This window comes from Jaculus jaculus, chromosome 17 (genome assembly GCF_020740685.1).
Source record: "Jaculus jaculus isolate mJacJac1 chromosome 17, mJacJac1.mat.Y.cur, whole genome shotgun sequence".
Taxonomy (NCBI): domain Eukaryota; kingdom Metazoa; phylum Chordata; class Mammalia; order Rodentia; family Dipodidae; genus Jaculus; species Jaculus jaculus.
In genome coordinates this window covers 24124108-24140508 of record NC_059118.1, presented here as the reverse complement: position 1 = coordinate 24140508, position 16401 = coordinate 24124108, and the positions used below count along the sequence as shown (strand labels likewise).

At 48.4% G+C, this 16401-nt stretch overlaps 1 protein-coding gene and 1 pseudogene across 1 annotated transcript; one reads left to right on the top strand and one right to left on the bottom strand.

Moving 5' to 3' along the window:
• Positions 1–534: 534 nt before the first annotated feature.
• Positions 535–6124, bottom strand: LOC101608615 (annotated as a pseudogene).
• A 5362-nt stretch (positions 6125–11486) lies between these two features.
• On the top strand, positions 11487–14663 carry LOC101596836 (tyrosine-protein phosphatase non-receptor type 11-like). Its single transcript, XM_045136988.1, is given in 3 exon segments — positions 11487–11581; positions 12798–14239; positions 14242–14663. Coding segments are annotated over 3 exon segments (1959 nt in total).
• Positions 14664–16401: the final 1738 nt, after the last annotated feature.

Here is a 16401-nt window from a genome sequence, read left to right as displayed (position 1 = left end):
TGGAAATTTATATCTCCTTTGGTCCATCTTCCTTCTTCCCTGTCTGATCCAGGATAATACAGTATTGTACATTTCAATACCCATGATGTCATCAGATTTTTACAATATTTCTACCAGATAACTCTTTCCTAATTCATTTTATAAATGTCATGAACGCGACACAGAGAGAGGTGAGGGGACTTGACCAATGCCATCCAGCAAATAAAACATCCTAATACAGCTCTGCTCATTCTAGTGTTTCTTTCCCTGAGTGACCTGTGATGTCCCAATGCATGGACATTCACAGACATAAGCATAGACTATATTCCCCTACCATAGTTTGCTAACAACCCCTTATATCGAAGGCAGTAGGCATGAGTCAGACACCAGAAATCTCAGATTTTTTATGGTGCCTAGTTGGGAGATTTCCTTAGGATATCCCAGACGCGCACAGAATGCCTGCCTGCCTTGCGGGTACCCCATTATTTTGATCCTCCTTTGTTACACGGAGTTGCTGCTGTTGCACACCAGACACTGGGGATCCTCCCGAGATGTTCAGGCTAAGTAGGCACCTCGGGCCTTGGGGGAGATCAGGCGCAGGGCCTCGGAGAGTAAGTGCAGGCAAGCACCCAGCGCCTCGTGCACCCCTGGGATTCCAGTGAAAGCTCAGAAAACAATTATGCTGCAACGTTTCCGCAGGCAGCGGGAGCCGTGTTTCCTTCTGCCGGCTCTCGGGAAAGGAGAAGAAAACCTCAAACACAGCCATTCAGAGCAGGGCAAGAGGGGACATGATCCATTTATGTCCCCCCATAGTTCTGTGATCTGAGAAGTGACATACCACGCGGATAAATGGAAAACTATTATCATTTTAACATTTCGCCACCAAATGGGATGCCATAAAATTTCAGATATTTGTCATAGTTTTTGAGAGTCAGCTAAGGGAAGTGGTTTAGCCTGGGCTCTCCCCATGGGTCTGGGGTCAAGCTTTGGCAGCCCAAAGCTTTGCTGGGTGGTAGAATTTGCTTCCAAGTTGGCTTTCTCATGTGGCTGTGGGCTGGAGGCCTCAGTTTCTCAACTGCCTCAGTTACACATGGGTGTCGGGTAAATTACCATCTTGGTTTACACAGCAGCGAGGGTTCTCAGGATGTGAGATTTCTCATGCTACACCATTACAGTCCTAGTAAGTCTATCACCCGCCGTGGGCCTTTGTGAGGGCTCTTCACGACATGAAGAATGATCTATGAGAAGACTGAGACAGAGGACACATGGCCTTTTTATTCATTATTCATTTATTCTTTATTTTGGGTTCCAGGTTGGCCTCAAACTTCATTTGTAGCAGATTTCTGATTTTCCTCCCAAATGCTGGGATTACAGGTATATGTCACCACACCCAGTTTCTGTGGTGCTGGGGAACAAACTCGGCTTCATACATGCTAGGCAGGTACCCTACCCTTGAGCCATATGCCCAGTCTGGCACAGTCTTTTTATTTGTTTGTACAAAACAATCAAAACATTTATTTAATATACATTGCAAGGGCTCAAGTAGACTCAATTTAAAAAAAAAAAAAACACCACAAGATACAAAGCCCACACAGAAATCAAGGAAAAGGACAGACCATCTAAGGAAACTACAATGATGACTCAAAGAGAGTCTGGACAGCTGGGGTCTGGGCTCTTGGCTGGAGACCTGCTTTGAGTAGGTTTCTTATAAGTACTTCTTTTTTTTTTTTAATCAATTTTGTTGTTGTTATTTTTATTTATTTATTTGAGAGTGACACAGAGAGAGAAAGAGGCAGATAGAGAGAGAGGGAACAGGCGTGCCTGGGCCTCCAGCCACTGCAAACGAACTCCAGGTGCGTGCGCCCCCTTGTGCATCTGGCTAACGTGGGTCCTGGGGAATCGAGCCTCAAATCAAGGACCTTAGGCTTCCCAGGCAAGCGCTTAACGGCTAAGCCATCTCTCCAGCCCTTTCAAGTAGCTTCTTAAAAGCTATGAAGGTTTTCCCAGAGCTCGGCAGCATGTGTGTTCAAAGGGCTGTCAATGTTGTGTTCTCCTAGCAGGCTCTGGATGGACAGCAAGATGGGCCTGACGTCATACAGGGCTGACCCCTTATCCCTGAGGACGTCCAAGCAGATGTTACCCTGGGTGTCCACGTTGGGGTGGTGGCAGGGCGTGCGGAACGTCACGGTGGATGTCGTAAGGTTGACCACTGGGAACTCCAGGGAGAGTTCACACCTCAGATCTCCACACACTGTGCCAGCTGCTGCACGGATGCTCCCTATTCACTTGAAATGGTTGTCTGTCGCAGGGCAGGCAGAAATTCCTTTGTCACCAGACATCATGAGGGTCATCAGCTCCTGCTGTAGCCTTTTGCCCACAGGGGCCTGGGCGGTGCCCTGGCTGGGCTTGGCTCCTTTCTGGGTGGAGGTGACAGTGACAGTGGCTGGGTCGCCATTCTAGAAGACCATTCCCATGGCGCTGGCAAGCAGACGGGAGCTTGAACACCTTGGCAACTGCCGAGATCTTTTTTTTTTGAAGAACATTTATTTTGTGTTATTTGTTTGAGAGAGAGAGAATGAGGGAGAAAGAAAGAAAGAGGTAGATCATTCATACATACATACATACATACATACATACATATATATATATATATGCACAGAAAGAGAGAGAAAGAGAGAGAGAGAATGGGCACACTAGGGTCTCCAACTACTGCAAACAAACTCCAGACACATGTGGCACCTTGTGAGTTTGGCTTACATAGGTCCTGGGGAATTGAACCTGGGTCCTTAGCCTTTGCAGGCAAGCGCCTTAACCACCAAGCCATCTCGCCAGCCCTAAAGTACTCACATAACCCAGATGCAGAAGGTGACGCTTGTGCCCAGAGTTTGTTTGCAGTGGCTGGAAACCCTAATGTACCCATTCTCATTTTCTCTCTCCCTCTCTCTCTCTCTCTCTCAAATAAATAAACATTTTTAAAAAAAAAATTATTTACTTTCTAAGCAGAGAGAGATAGAAGGGAGACAGAGAGAATGGGCCCTCAGCCACTGCAAATGAGCTCCAGATGCATGTGCCACTTTGTGCATCTGGCTTTAAGTGGGCCCTGGAGAATGGAACCCAGGTCATTAGGCTTTATAGGCAAGCACCTTAACCACTGTGCCATCTCTCTAGCCTAGCACAAGGTCTTTTATTACTCTATTTATTTATTTAGTTTGGGTGTTTCGAGGTAGGGTGTCACTCTAGCCCAGGCTCTCCTGGAACTCACTCTGTAGTCCCAGGCTGGTCTCAAACTCACAGCGGTCCTTCCTCAGCAAAGCACGCATCTGACCGCACACCTTTGCTGCATTCCATTGGCAGAAGTGGAAAGGGACTAGAGGAAGGTGTGACTCTCAAGAGGTGAGGATACCTGGGACTGGGACTTTGGAAACTGGCCACCATATTCCCGTAGAATAAGACTTCAGACAGCCATTTTGGTGTCTGCCATTCTTGTGCGGTGACCGGGCTCAGTATGGTGGCCCTTCTGCTCCTGTGATGTTGGTCAGAGCCGCAGTCATCAGAAGCTCCACAGGAATGGGCTTTAAAATGACTTTCTCCCCAGGCTGGCAGCCGGCAATGTGGACAGCAGGGGAGGCTCCCTTCTCCTCCTCCGTGGGTCCTTGCCACATGGAACAGCTGTGTTTTGAGAGCAGCACCCCAGAGTAGGCTCTGCAAGCAACAGCAGCAATGCAGGAGGAGAAGCTGCCAGGCTGCCTGGACTCACAAGACCTTGACCATCTTGTCACACGTTCTACTGCCAAAGCAGTCACAGGCCGGCCCATGTGGAAACACTGCTTGTTGATGGAGGACAGGAATTGTTATTTGGACTACCATACTCCATCAAGCTCTTGCTTTTGGGTCTCCCAATGGGAAATGCACAAAATCCCCCGGGGCTGAGGGGTCCCCATGCACTCTCAACATTAGATGTCAGTGTGGTCATGACCATGACCCACTACTGTTTGTGGAGCACTGTGTGTGGGGTTTTTCCATGCTAGCGTGTGTCAGTCTGCTGAGGAAGGCATTTTCTTCATTTGCTGCATGGAGAAGCTAAGGTCCCAAGAGATAAAGTAACTGGCTCAAGGCCATCGAGTTAGAGTTGAATCCCAAATCATGTCCCCTCCCCACACCACTGCCCCAAAGTAAGGTCTCACTCTAGCCCACGCTGACCTGGAATTCACTATGCAGTCTCAGGGAGGCCTTGAACTCATGGCGATCCTCCTATCCCTGCCTCCCAAATGCTAGGATTAAAGGCGTGCATCGGGCTGGAGAGATGGCTTAGCGGTTAAGCGCTTGCCTGTGAAGCCTAAGGACCCCGGTTCGAGGCTCGGTTCCCCAGGTCCCACGTTAGCCAGATGCAAAAGGGGGTGCACGCGTCTGGAGTTCGTTTGCAGAGGCTGGAAGCCCTGGCGCGCCCATTCTCTCTCTCTCCCTCTATCTGTCTTTCTCTCTGTGTCTGTCGCTCTCAAATAAATAAATAAATAATAAAATTTAAAAAAAAAAAAGGCGTGCATCACCACGCCTGGCACAGATCATGTATTGAAGTACTTTTGTTTTGTTTTGTTTTTTTCAAGGTAGAGTCTTACTCTCGCCCACCATGTTGGGCTCCTTTTTTATTTTGTTGTGTTTTGTGATAGGATCTTACCATGTAGCTCAGGCTGGACTCCATTTCACGATCCTCCTGTCTCAACCTTCTGGGTGCTGGGGTCACAGGCATGTCACCAACCCAAACCTAAATGACAATGTTCTTCACAAGCATTTTAAACTGGACATGGTGGTACATACCTGTAATCCCTGCATGCAGGAAGCTAAAGCAGGAAGATCGCCAAGAGTTCAAGGCCAGTCCAGGCTACATAAGTGAGACTGTCTAAAACAAACAAAATGATAAGCAGCTGTGAAAATTCCCAATTCCAGAGGACGCATCGGTTCGGGTTCTTCTCACAACGACAGTTCTGAGGCCCCAGCCTATCGTAGAATGGGGATTTTCTCAGGAAGAGCTGTGGAATTTAAACTGGGGATGGTTGTGCTTGCCCTTAGTCCTAGCACTCCTGAGAATCAGGCAAAGGACCACTGTGAGTTCAAGGCCAGCCTTGGGCTACAGGGAGAGTATGAGGTCAGCATGGACTAGAGTGAGACCTGCCTTAAAAAAAGAAAGAAAGAGGGCTGGAGAGATGGCTTAGCGGTTAAGCGCTTGCCTGTGAAGCCTAAGGACCCCGGTTCGAGGCTCGGTTCCCCAGGTCCCACGTTAGCCAGATGCACAAGGGGGCGCACGCGTCTGGAGTTCGTTTGCAGCGGCTGGAAGCCCTGGCGCGCCCATTCTCTCTCTCTCCCTCTATCTGTCATTCTCTGTGCCTGTCGCTCTCAAATAAATAAAAAATATTTAAAAAAAATACTTATAAAAAAAAAAAGAAAGAAAGGGAGGGAGGGAGAAAGGAAGGAAGGGAGGAAAGAGCCCTAGAATTCACTTTTTTTTTGGTTTTTCGAGGTAGGGTCTCACTCTAGCCCAGGCTGACCTGGAATTCACTATAGAGTCTCAGGGTGGCCTTGAACTCACGGCGATCCTCCTGCCTCTGCCTCCCGAGTGCTGGGATTAAAGGCATGTGCCACCACACCCGGCTGCATTTTTTTTCTTTTTTAAAAAAATTTTATTTATTTATTTGACAGAGAAGAGGGGGAGAGGGAGAGAGAGAGAGAGAGAGAGAATGGGCACACCAGGGCCTCCAGTCACTGCAAATGAACTCCAGATGCATGCACCCCCTTGTGTATCTGGCTTATGTGGGTCCTGGGGAGTCGAACCTGGGTCCTTCGGCTTTGTAGGCAAACGCCTTAAGTGCTAAGCCAACCCTCCAGCCCATTTTCCCGTTTGTTAAACATACTTCCCAGGTGATATGGATGCCCTGAAATCTGACAACTACTGAGCTGGGAAGAGCTGACCCAGGCCAAAGAGCCACCATCTTCCCAAGCCGTTGGGAGACTCCTCTGTCCACACATGAGTGAGGAGCTGGACTTCGTGTTGGGATCCAGGTACCAGTGGGGCTACCTTAAGGCCATCTTGGCACCACTTCTTGTCCACAGAACTGCGTAGGCCGATCTCCAAGGACAAGGATCCTCTCATGCCCCTCGGGAATTGTGCGCAGTGCTCAGACCTTTCAAGTGTCTTTCGCCTTGACATGGTGCTTATCAGGGTTGCTTTTCTGACATTGGAAAATTTCAAAAAAACAGCAAATCCGTCACAAAGCCGTGACTGTTTACGTGAGTTTAAGCAGTATCAGCAATGCCTCCCCCGTGCTGAGCATCAACATTGTTCACTTCGGGACTCTTGCCCAGAGTTCTGTTCATTCGTTCTCACACAGTTTCTCCTCTCAGTCTTGTGACTCAATAAAGTTTTGCCCAGCTGGAGCGGGGAACAAGGAAAAGCATCACAGACAGACCCGGCCTCGGGCCCTGACTGCACCAAAGATGGTTGAAAGGTGCCTTCCTGTAGCCACTTACCCAGAACACGAATCCTCTCTCCTCATTCTGCTGAGACTCATTCCAGAAAGAGCATCTAGGCTGGACAGATGGCCTAGCGGTTCAGCGCTTGCCTGTGAAGCCTAAGAACCCCGGTTCGAGGCTCGATTCCCCAGGACCCACGTTATCCAGATGCACATGGGGGCGCACGCATCTGGAGTTCATTTGCAGTGGCTGGAGGCCCTGGTGTGCCCATTCTCTCTCTCTCAAATAAATAGGTAAAAATAAAAATAAAAAAACAGCATCGGTTCTAGTGTAACAACTGCAGTGATCTTACCTGAACATGGCCACTTACACGGTGCTCCGTCAGCTCTCATTGCTTGACAGCTCAACTGCGCAGACTTCCCGATGTGATGTCAGTGGGAGCTGTAGCATCTGGGGGCTTATCTTGGCAGAAACATCCCATGTGGCTCATTCATATGACTAGTAATTGGCGCGGGCTTCCAGCTGGGAAATCCTCTAGGGCTGTGGGTGGAAGTGTCTACACCTGTGCTCCCCATGTGTTTCGGGTCCCCTGTGAAAAGAGCAGCTGGGATTGGCAAGGGAGTGCCCTCACCCCGAGTGTTCAAAAAGGGGGCTGGGCATGGTAACACATGCTAATAATCCCTGCCTACATGTTGGAAGGCAGAGGTGGGAGAATTTTAATTATCAATCCAGAGGTAGGAGAATCACCATGAATTTGAGGCCAGCCTGGGGCTACAGAGTGAGTTTCAGGGAGACCCTGCCCCAGAATTTCCTCAGCTTTTGTGCCTAGCACATGGGAACTGGGGAACTGAACCCTGGGCTGGCAGGCTTTGCAAGCAAGTGCCTTAAACTGCTGCACCATCTTCTCAGCCTCTCCTCAGAAGTTCTGTTGGTTCCAGTATTTCCAGCAATTTCTCTTATAATAGTCACCTTCCAAGAAAGATTTCATTAGAAGAAAAACCTGCAGGCTTAGCAGATAAAGTGCTTGTCTACAAAACCAAAGGACCCAGGTTCAATTCCCCAGGACCCATGTAAGCCAGACGAACAAGGTGGTGCATGTGTCTGGAGTTCATTTGCAGTAGCTAGAGGCCCTGGTGCACCCATTCTCTTTCCCTTTCTCTCCCACTCTCTCTGCCTCTTTCTCTCAAATAAATAAATAAAAATAAAACATAAAAAATCTCCAGCCATTTAGAAAATAAAGTAATATGAAGTAACATGAAATAAAATATGAGCCCAGGGTGGTAGCACTCACTTTTGATCCCAGCTCTTGAAAGACTGAGGCAGGAGGACTACCATGAGTTCAAGGCTAGCCTGGGCTACATAACTAGTACCAAGCATCAGGCCAGTCAGGGATACAAAACAATAGTCTATTTCAAAACTAGTAAATAAAGGATCCTGAATTTGATTGAATCTTTTGGGGAGGCTGAGGCAGGAGGATTGAGGTCAAAAGTCCAAATTAGCCTGGGAAGCACAATAAGACCCACTCTCAAAAACCTGAAAAAAAAATCGGTGGCTGGAGAGATGGGTCAGCAGTTGAAGGCTCTTACTTGCAAATCATGACAGCCTGGGTTCGCTTCCCCAGTACCCATGTAACCCAGATGCACAAGCACAAAATAGCACATGCAGCTGGATCTCATTTGCACTTGCAGGAGCCCCTGGAAGGCCCATTCCCATTCTCTCTCCTTGCAAATAGCTAAAAATATATTTAAAACTAATTTTTAAAAAATATTTTATTTGCCAGGTGTGGTCTTACATGTCTATAATCCTAGCACTCAGGAGGTAGAGGAAGGATGATCGTGTGAGTTTGATGCCAGCCTATGACTACATAGTGAATTCTAGGTCAGCCTGGGCTAGAGTGAGACCCTACCTTGAAACAACAGCAACAACAAAAATATTTATTTATTTATTTGGGAGGGGGCATGCCAGGGCCTCTAGCCATTGCAAACGAACTCCAGACATATGTGCCACCTGGTGCATCTGGCTTTATGTGCTCACTGGGGAATCAAACTGGGTTCCTTATACTTTACAGGCAAGTGACTTAACTGCTCAGCTATCTCTCCAGCCCCAAAAGTAATTTTGAAAAGTTTGAAATGAAGGAAAGAAAGGAGAAAAAGTTTAAATACTAGACAGGCATGATGGTGCACACTTAATCCCAGCACTCAGGAGGTTAAGGTAGGAGGATTGCTGTGAGTTTAAGGCCATCTTTGAACTACAGAGTGAGTTCTAGGTCAGCCTGGGTTAGAGTGAGACTCTACCTCAAAGAGAGAGAGATAAGTTTAATGACTAAAAGTATATTTCCTACCTAAAAAAAAAATGCATTGTAGGTATACAGGTAGGATAGAATGTGGAGAAATTGGAATCCTCCAGCCCAAAGTTGGAAACAGCCCAGTGTCTATTAGCTGATTAGAGGATAAACATACTGTGGCATATTCTCCAATAGGGTTATATTCACTTATATAAAGGAATAAATTGCTGAGTTGTGCTACAAGATGTGGGAGCCTTGTTAACACTGTACCAAGGGAAGGGATTCCGATCAATAAGTTCACACACGGTGTGATCCAACTGACATGAGACACCCAGGATAGGCATGTACAAAAAGACAGAAGACTACTTAGTGGTTGCTAGAGGCTAGGGAATATCATATATGTGTATGATTCATTTATTTATTTGAGAGGGAGAGAAAGTAGAGAAAGAAGCAGATAGAGAATGGGCATCCTGGCCATTCAGCTGCTGCAAAGGAACTCCAGAGACATGCACCATCTTGTGCATCTGGCTTTTAGGGTCCTGGGGAATCAAACCTGGATCCTTTGGCTTTTTAGGCAGCCACCATAATTGCTAAGTCATCTGTCCAACCCAGGGGTTAACTTTTTATTTAGTTACTTTTTTTTAGAGAGAGAGCATGGCAGGGCCTCACAGCCACTGTGATCAAACTCCAGAGGCTTGCGCCCCCTAGTGGGCATGTGAGACCTTGCGCTTGTCTCACCTTTGTGTGTCTGGCTTATGTAGGATCTGGAGAATTGAACATGGGTCCTTAGGCTTTGCAGGCAAGCATCTTAACTTCTAAGCCATCTCTCCAACCCTGGGGTTAACTTTTTTTTTGTTTGTTTGTTTTCTGAGGTAGGGTCTCACTCTGGCCCAGGCTGACCTGGAATTCCTCGAACTCATGGCGATACTCCTACCTCTGCCTCCTGAGTGCTGGGTTTAAAGATGGGTGCCACCACACCCGGCTTTTAATTTTTATTTATTTATTTGAGAGAAACAGTCAGGCAGAGAGAGAAAGAGGCAGATAGATAGAGAATGGACATGCCAGGGCCTTCAGGCACTGCAAATGAACTCCAGATGCATGCGGCCCCCTTGTGCATCTGGCTTACATGGGTCCTGGGGAATCAAGCCCTGAACTGGGGTCCTTAGGCTTCACAGGCAAGCACTTAACCTCTAAGCCATCTCTCCAGCCCCCATACACACACACACACACACACACACACACACACACACACATTTTGGTTTTTCGAGGTAGGGTCTCACTCTAGCTCAAGCTGACCTGGAATTCACTCTGTAGTCTCAGGGTGGCCTCGAACTCATGGTGATCCTCCTACCTCTGCCTCCCAAGAGCTAGGATTAAAGGTGTGCGCCACCATGCCCGTTTTTTGTTTTGTTTTGTTTTTGAGTGATGAAGTGTCCTGGGCTAAAGAGTGGTTCTGGTCCTATGACATTGTGAATGTACTAAATGCTGCTAATGACACATTTCAGCTGTCTTAGCACAGTTACGATGCTTACAGTCAACAGAGCTACTAGAACAACTGACAAGGGGGCTGAGAACCACTCAGCCTGTTAGAGGTCACGCCCAGGCCACCACTTTACCACAGCAGGCTGCCTGTCTCTTCCTCACTCAACCCTCCCCCACTAGCCCCTGCCCCTCCCCCCAAAGTCAAGTTTCATGCCAGTCTCTGCAGCCAGGTTCCCTCACTTGCCAAGCAAAGGTCCACCTTGTCCTTGCACAGAGCGTCCGGCCAGCCTTTCTTCTGCTGGCCCCAGAGCCCTGCTCCCTTCCAGCATGTGGAATGAAAGGCAAACCCACACCGAGCTTCAGAGTGGCACGTTCTGGAAGGCCTCCATGGCAGCTGCAGCTGTCAGAACAGGACAAGGCCTGGGTTAATCGAATTCCTTAAATTGCAGACATAGCTCAGTTTCCCAAAGTACTGTGGGGCAGACAGCCTGAAGGAGCTGCCTATGGGCCGGCTAGGAGGAATCCTATTGGCATGATAGCCTTGTGTGCACTCCCCGGGCTCTTCTCCCTGGCTCGAAGGCCACAGGCATCTGTCACATAGTAGGTGCTTCATAAAGACACTGGTAGGGTGGGTGTGGTGGCACATGCCTGTAAATCTCAGTGCTTGGGAGGCTGGAGCCACACTGGGATCCACAAAGTGAATTCAGGGTCATTATTGGCGACTTATAGAGTGAGTTCAAGGTCAGCCTTAATAACTTACAGACCCTGCCTCAAAACAAAAGAAAGGGAAAAAGAGGGCTGAGGATGTAGAGCTCTTGCCTAGCTTGTGTCATGCTCCAGGTACAATTCCTAGAACTGCAAAGGGAAATTAAGTGAGAAAGGAGGCTGTAGATCTCAGTTTCATTTTATATATATATATTGAGGTAAGGTCTCACCAAGGTTGAGCTAGAACTCAATCTAATCCCAGGCTAGCCTCAAACTCACAGCCTCCCTACCTTCCTAGTGATGGCAGTAAAGGAGTGCACTGCCCCCCCCCCCAGCTCTTTTCTATATATTTTTTTTTACCTATGAGAGAGAATGAGAGAATGGAGTTTGAGTGTGCCAGGGTCTCTTACAACTGCAAAAGAATTCTAGACATACGTGCCATTTTGTGCATGTGGTTTTATGTGAGTACTGGGGAACTGATCCTGGGCCGGTAGGCTTTGCAGACAAGTGTCTTTAACCGCTGAGCCATCTCCACAGCCCTAGGATCTGAACTGTGATCTCCAGGACCCACATGAAGGTCAGAGTCTTCTCTGCACCTGCAATCCAGTACTGCGGAGGTACAGACAGAAGGATCCCTAGGGCTTGCTGGATCGTCCAGCCGGTCAGGTGAGCTCTAGGTTCAGTGAGAGGTCTTCTCTCAAAAAGTAAAGTGTACAGGCTGGAGAGATGGCTCAGCGGTTAAGGTGCTTGTCTGTGAAACCTAAAAACTCATGTTCAAATCTCCAGGCACCACGTAACCGGACACACAGCGATGCAAGTGTGCAAAGTCATACATGCGCATAGGGGGCGCACGCATCTGGAGTTTGTTTGCAGCAGGCTGAAGGTGCTGCCATGCCCATTCTCTTTCTCTATACTCAAAATAAATAAATAGCCGGGCATGGTGGCACACACCTTTAATCCCAGCACTCAGGAGGCAGAGGTAGGAGGATTGCTGTGAGTTCGAGGCCACCCTGAGACTCCGTAGTGAATTCCAGGTCAGCCTGGGCTAGAGTGAGACCCTACCTTGAAAAACAAAAATAAATAAATAAATAAATAAAGTAAGTAAGTAAGATAGAGGGGCTGGAGAGATGGTTCAGCAGTTAAAGTCATTTGCTTGCAAAAGCCTGACAACCTGAGATCAATTCCCCAGTATCCATATAAAGCCAGATGCACAAAGTGGCACATACATCTGGAGTTCGTTTGCAGTGGCTGGAGGCCATGGTGTGCCCATCCCTTTTTTTTTTTTAATTTTTATTTATTTATTTATTTGAGAGCGACACAGAGAGAAAGACAGATAGAGGGAGAGAGAGAATGGGCACGCCAGGGCTTCCAGCCTCTGCAAACGAACTCCAGATGCGTGCGCTCCCTTGTGCATCTGGCTAACGTGGGACCTGGGGAACAAAGCCTCGAACCGGGGTCCTTAGGCTTCACAGGCAAGTGCTTAACCGCTAAGCCATCTCTCCAGCCCCCATCCTTTTTTTTTCTCTCTCTCGGCCTCTTTCTCAGTCTGTCTCTCTGAAATAAATTTTTTTTTTAATTTAAAAAAGTAAGGTGGAGAGTGGCTGAGGAAGATATCGACATTGAACTCTCATCTCCACGTACATGCATATGTGTGCCCACCCATACCAACATACGTGCACACACACGTGCGTACACACACACACACACACACACACAAATCATGGAAAGAAACACAAAAGGAATTTGAGGCCAGCCTGGGCTATATGGTGAAGCACTGTCTCAAAAGGAAACAGTAGGAGCGTCAGAGATCTCCAGGCCTGGAGGGGGCTCTGCACGCGGCTGCCTGGCTCTGCCCCCGGCCCCTGCCCCCGTGCGTCCCGAGCGCGCCTCCCTCGGAGCGCGCCCTGCAGAGCGTGGGCCAAAGTGAGGGTCCGTTGCGGAGGTCGGCGGAGGGCCCGAGGAACACGACATCGCGGAGATGGTTTCACCCAAACATCACTGGCGTGGAGGCAGAGAGCCTACTATCGACCAGAGGAGTCGACGGCAGTTTCTTGGCCAGACCCAGCAACAGCAACCCTGGAGACTTCACCCTGTCGGTTAGGAGAAACGGGGCTGTCACTCACATCAAGATTCAGAACACCAGCGACCACTACGACCTGCCCGGAGGGGAGAAGTTTGCCACCCTGGCTGAGCTGGTCCAGTACTACGTGGAGCACCAGGGACAATTGAAAGAGAAGAACGGAGATGTCATGGAGCTCAGATACCCACTGAACTGTACTGATCCTACCTCGGAACGGTGGTTCCACGGTCACCTGTCTGGAAAGGAAGCCGAGAACCTCCTGGCCGAGAAGGGGAAGCATGGCAGCTTTCTGGTCCGTGAGAGCCAGAGCCACCCTGGAGATTTCGTCCTCTCTGTCCGCACCGGTGACGCCGACGGGGAGGGCAACGATGGCCAGTCCAGAGTGACCCACGTCATGATTCGCTGCCAGGAACTGCAGTACGACGTTGGCGGAGGAGAACGGTTTGACTCCTTGACAGACTTGGTGGAGCATTACAAGAAAAATCCTATGGTGGAAACGCTGGGCGCAGTGCTACAACTCAAGCAGCCCCTCAATACGACCCGGGTCAACGCTGCGGAAATAGAAAGCCGGGTCCGAGAGCTCAGCAAATTCGCCGAGACCACAGATAAAGTCAAACAAGGCTTTTGGGAAGAATTTGAGACGCTACAACAGCAGGAATGCAAACCTCTCTACAGTCGGAAAGAAGGTCAGAGGCAAGAAAATAAAAACAAAAACAGATATGACAACATCCTGCCCTTTGATCACACCAGGGTCGTCCTACATGACGGAGATCCCAGTGAGCCAGTTTCCGATTACATCAATGCAAACATCATCATGCCCGCATTCGCAAGCAAGGGCAACGATTCAAAGCCCAAGAAGAGTTACATCGCCACTCAAGGCTGCTTGCCAAACACCGTGAACGACTTCTGGCGCATGGTGTTCCAAGAAAACTCCCGAGTCATTGTCATGGCAACCAAGGAAGTGGAAAGAGGAAGGAGCAAGTGTGTCAAGTACTGGCCCGAGGAGTCTGCGCTTAAAGAATACGGCGTCATGCGTGTCAGGCACGTCAAAGAAAGCGCCGCTCATGACTACACTTTACGAGAACTGAAACTTTCCAAGGTTGGACAAGGGAACACGGAGAGAACGGTCTGGCAGTATCACTTTCAGACCTGGCCGGACCACGGAGTACCCGGTGATCCCCAGGGTGTGCTGGACTTCCTGGAGGAGGTCCGCCGCAAGCAGGAGAGCATCGTGGGCGCAGGTCCTATGTGGTTCACTGCAGTGCTGGAATTGGCCGCACAGGGACATTCATCGTGATCGATATTCTTATCGACATCATCCGAGAGAAAGGTGTCGACTGTGACATTGACGTTGCCAAGACGATTCAGATGGTGCGGTCCCAGAGGTCAGGGATGGTTCAGACGGAAGCCCAGTACCGGTTCATCTACGTGGCTGTCCAGCACCATATCGAGACACTGCAGCGCACGGTCGACGAGGAGCAGAAAAGCAAGAGGAAAGGACGCGAATATACCAATACTAAGTATTCCCTCGCAGAGCAGACAAGCAGCGACCAGAACCCCCTGCCGCCTTGCACCCCAAAGCCACCGTGCGCGAAAAAGGGGGAAGACAGTGCAAGAGTCTTTGAGAGCGTGGGCCTGGTGCAGCAACAGCAGCAGAGCTTCAGGTGAGGAGCCCCGACTTCAGCACACCATAGATGGGAACTTCCACACCCTCCCTGGAAAGGTCAAGAGCAGACACGAGCAACTTCACCTGATCTGGACTTCGAAGGCGTCCTTTGTGGCTGACTACCTTCTGATAAGCAGAATTTGAAAGCAATTAAAGACCACTGTGCTCAAAAAAAAAAAAAAAAAAAAAGCAGACAATAGTAAACAGTTCATTACTGGGACAGAGAGATGTTCTCAGCTGTTAAACATTCTTGCTTGCGAACCCTGATGACTGGTTTGATTCCCCAGGACCCACAAAAAGGCAGATATGCAAAGTGGTGCATGCGCCTGGAGTTCCTTTGCAGTGGCAGGAGGCCCTGGCATACCCATTCTTTCTCTCTCTGTTTCTCTTCCTCTGTTGTAGTTACTATCTCATTGTTGGTACAAAGTACCTGATCAAAAGCAGCTTGTGGGAGGAAAGGGTTTATTTTGGCTTACAGCCTTGAGGGGAAGCTCCATGACAGGTGACAACATGGTATGAGCTGAGGCTGGACATCACCTCCCTGCCAACAGCAACAGCAGCAGAGTGTGCCAAACAATACAAGAGGAAACTGTCTATAACTCCCATTAGCCCACCCTCAACAACACACTTCCTCCAGCAAGGCTCCAATTCCCAAATTGCCATCAGCTGGAGACCTAGCATTCGGACCACATGAGTTTATGGGAACACTTAGTTCAAACCACCACAGCCTCTTTCTGTCTCTTTCTCAAAAAAAAAAAAATATATATATATATATATATATAATATATATTAAATATATATATTATTATATATATATATAAATATATATATTAAAAAGCCAGGGTTGGAGAGATGGCTCAGTGATTAGGGCACTTGCCTGCAAAACCTAAGGCCCCATGTTTGACCCTCCAGATCCCACATAAGTCAGATGCACAAAAGCGAGGCAAGCGCAAGGTCGCACATGCCCACTAGGTGGTGCAAGCATCTGGAGTTCTTTTGTAGTGGCTGAGGTCCTGGCATGCCCATTCCCTCTCTCTTTCCCTGCCTCTTTCTCTCTCTCTCTCTCTCAAATAAATAAATATTTAAAAGTAAATAAGTAAACAAAAGATCGTTACTGGGTCTCAGTGTGGTGTTGAAATGTCTTCTTCATTATAGTAACAGGAGTTCAGGAAAGGCCTCAGTTTCTTCAGTGTGCCCACGGGGAAGCTCGTATGAGGAATGTGTCATTGTAACTGGTCACACTTTTTTTCTTTTCCATTCTCCCTTTTATGCCTCTTCCCCTTCTTGTTTCCTTTTCTTTCCTTTCCATTTTTTTGTGCATTTTAAAAAACATTATTTATTTATTTGCATGCAGGAGAGAGATAGGGAGAGAGGGAGAATGGGCATGCCAGGGCCTCCTGCCACTGCAAGGGAACTCCAGATGCATGCATCACTTTGTGTATCGGGCTTTTGTGTTTGTTCTTCTCTTTTTCTTTTCTTTCTTTCTTTTTCTTTTTTTTTTTCCAAGGTAGGGTCTCACTCTTGCTCAGGCCAACCTGGAATTCCCCATGTAGTCTCAGTGTGGCTTTGAGCTCAAAGGCCATCCTCATACCTCTGCCTCCCTGGGATTAAAGGCATGCACCATCATGCCTGGCTTTTTAAAAAAAATATATTTTATTTATTTACTTATTTGATATAGAGAAAGAGGCAGAGAGAGAGAGAAAGAGAAAGAGGGAGAGAATGGGCATGCCAGGGCCTTCA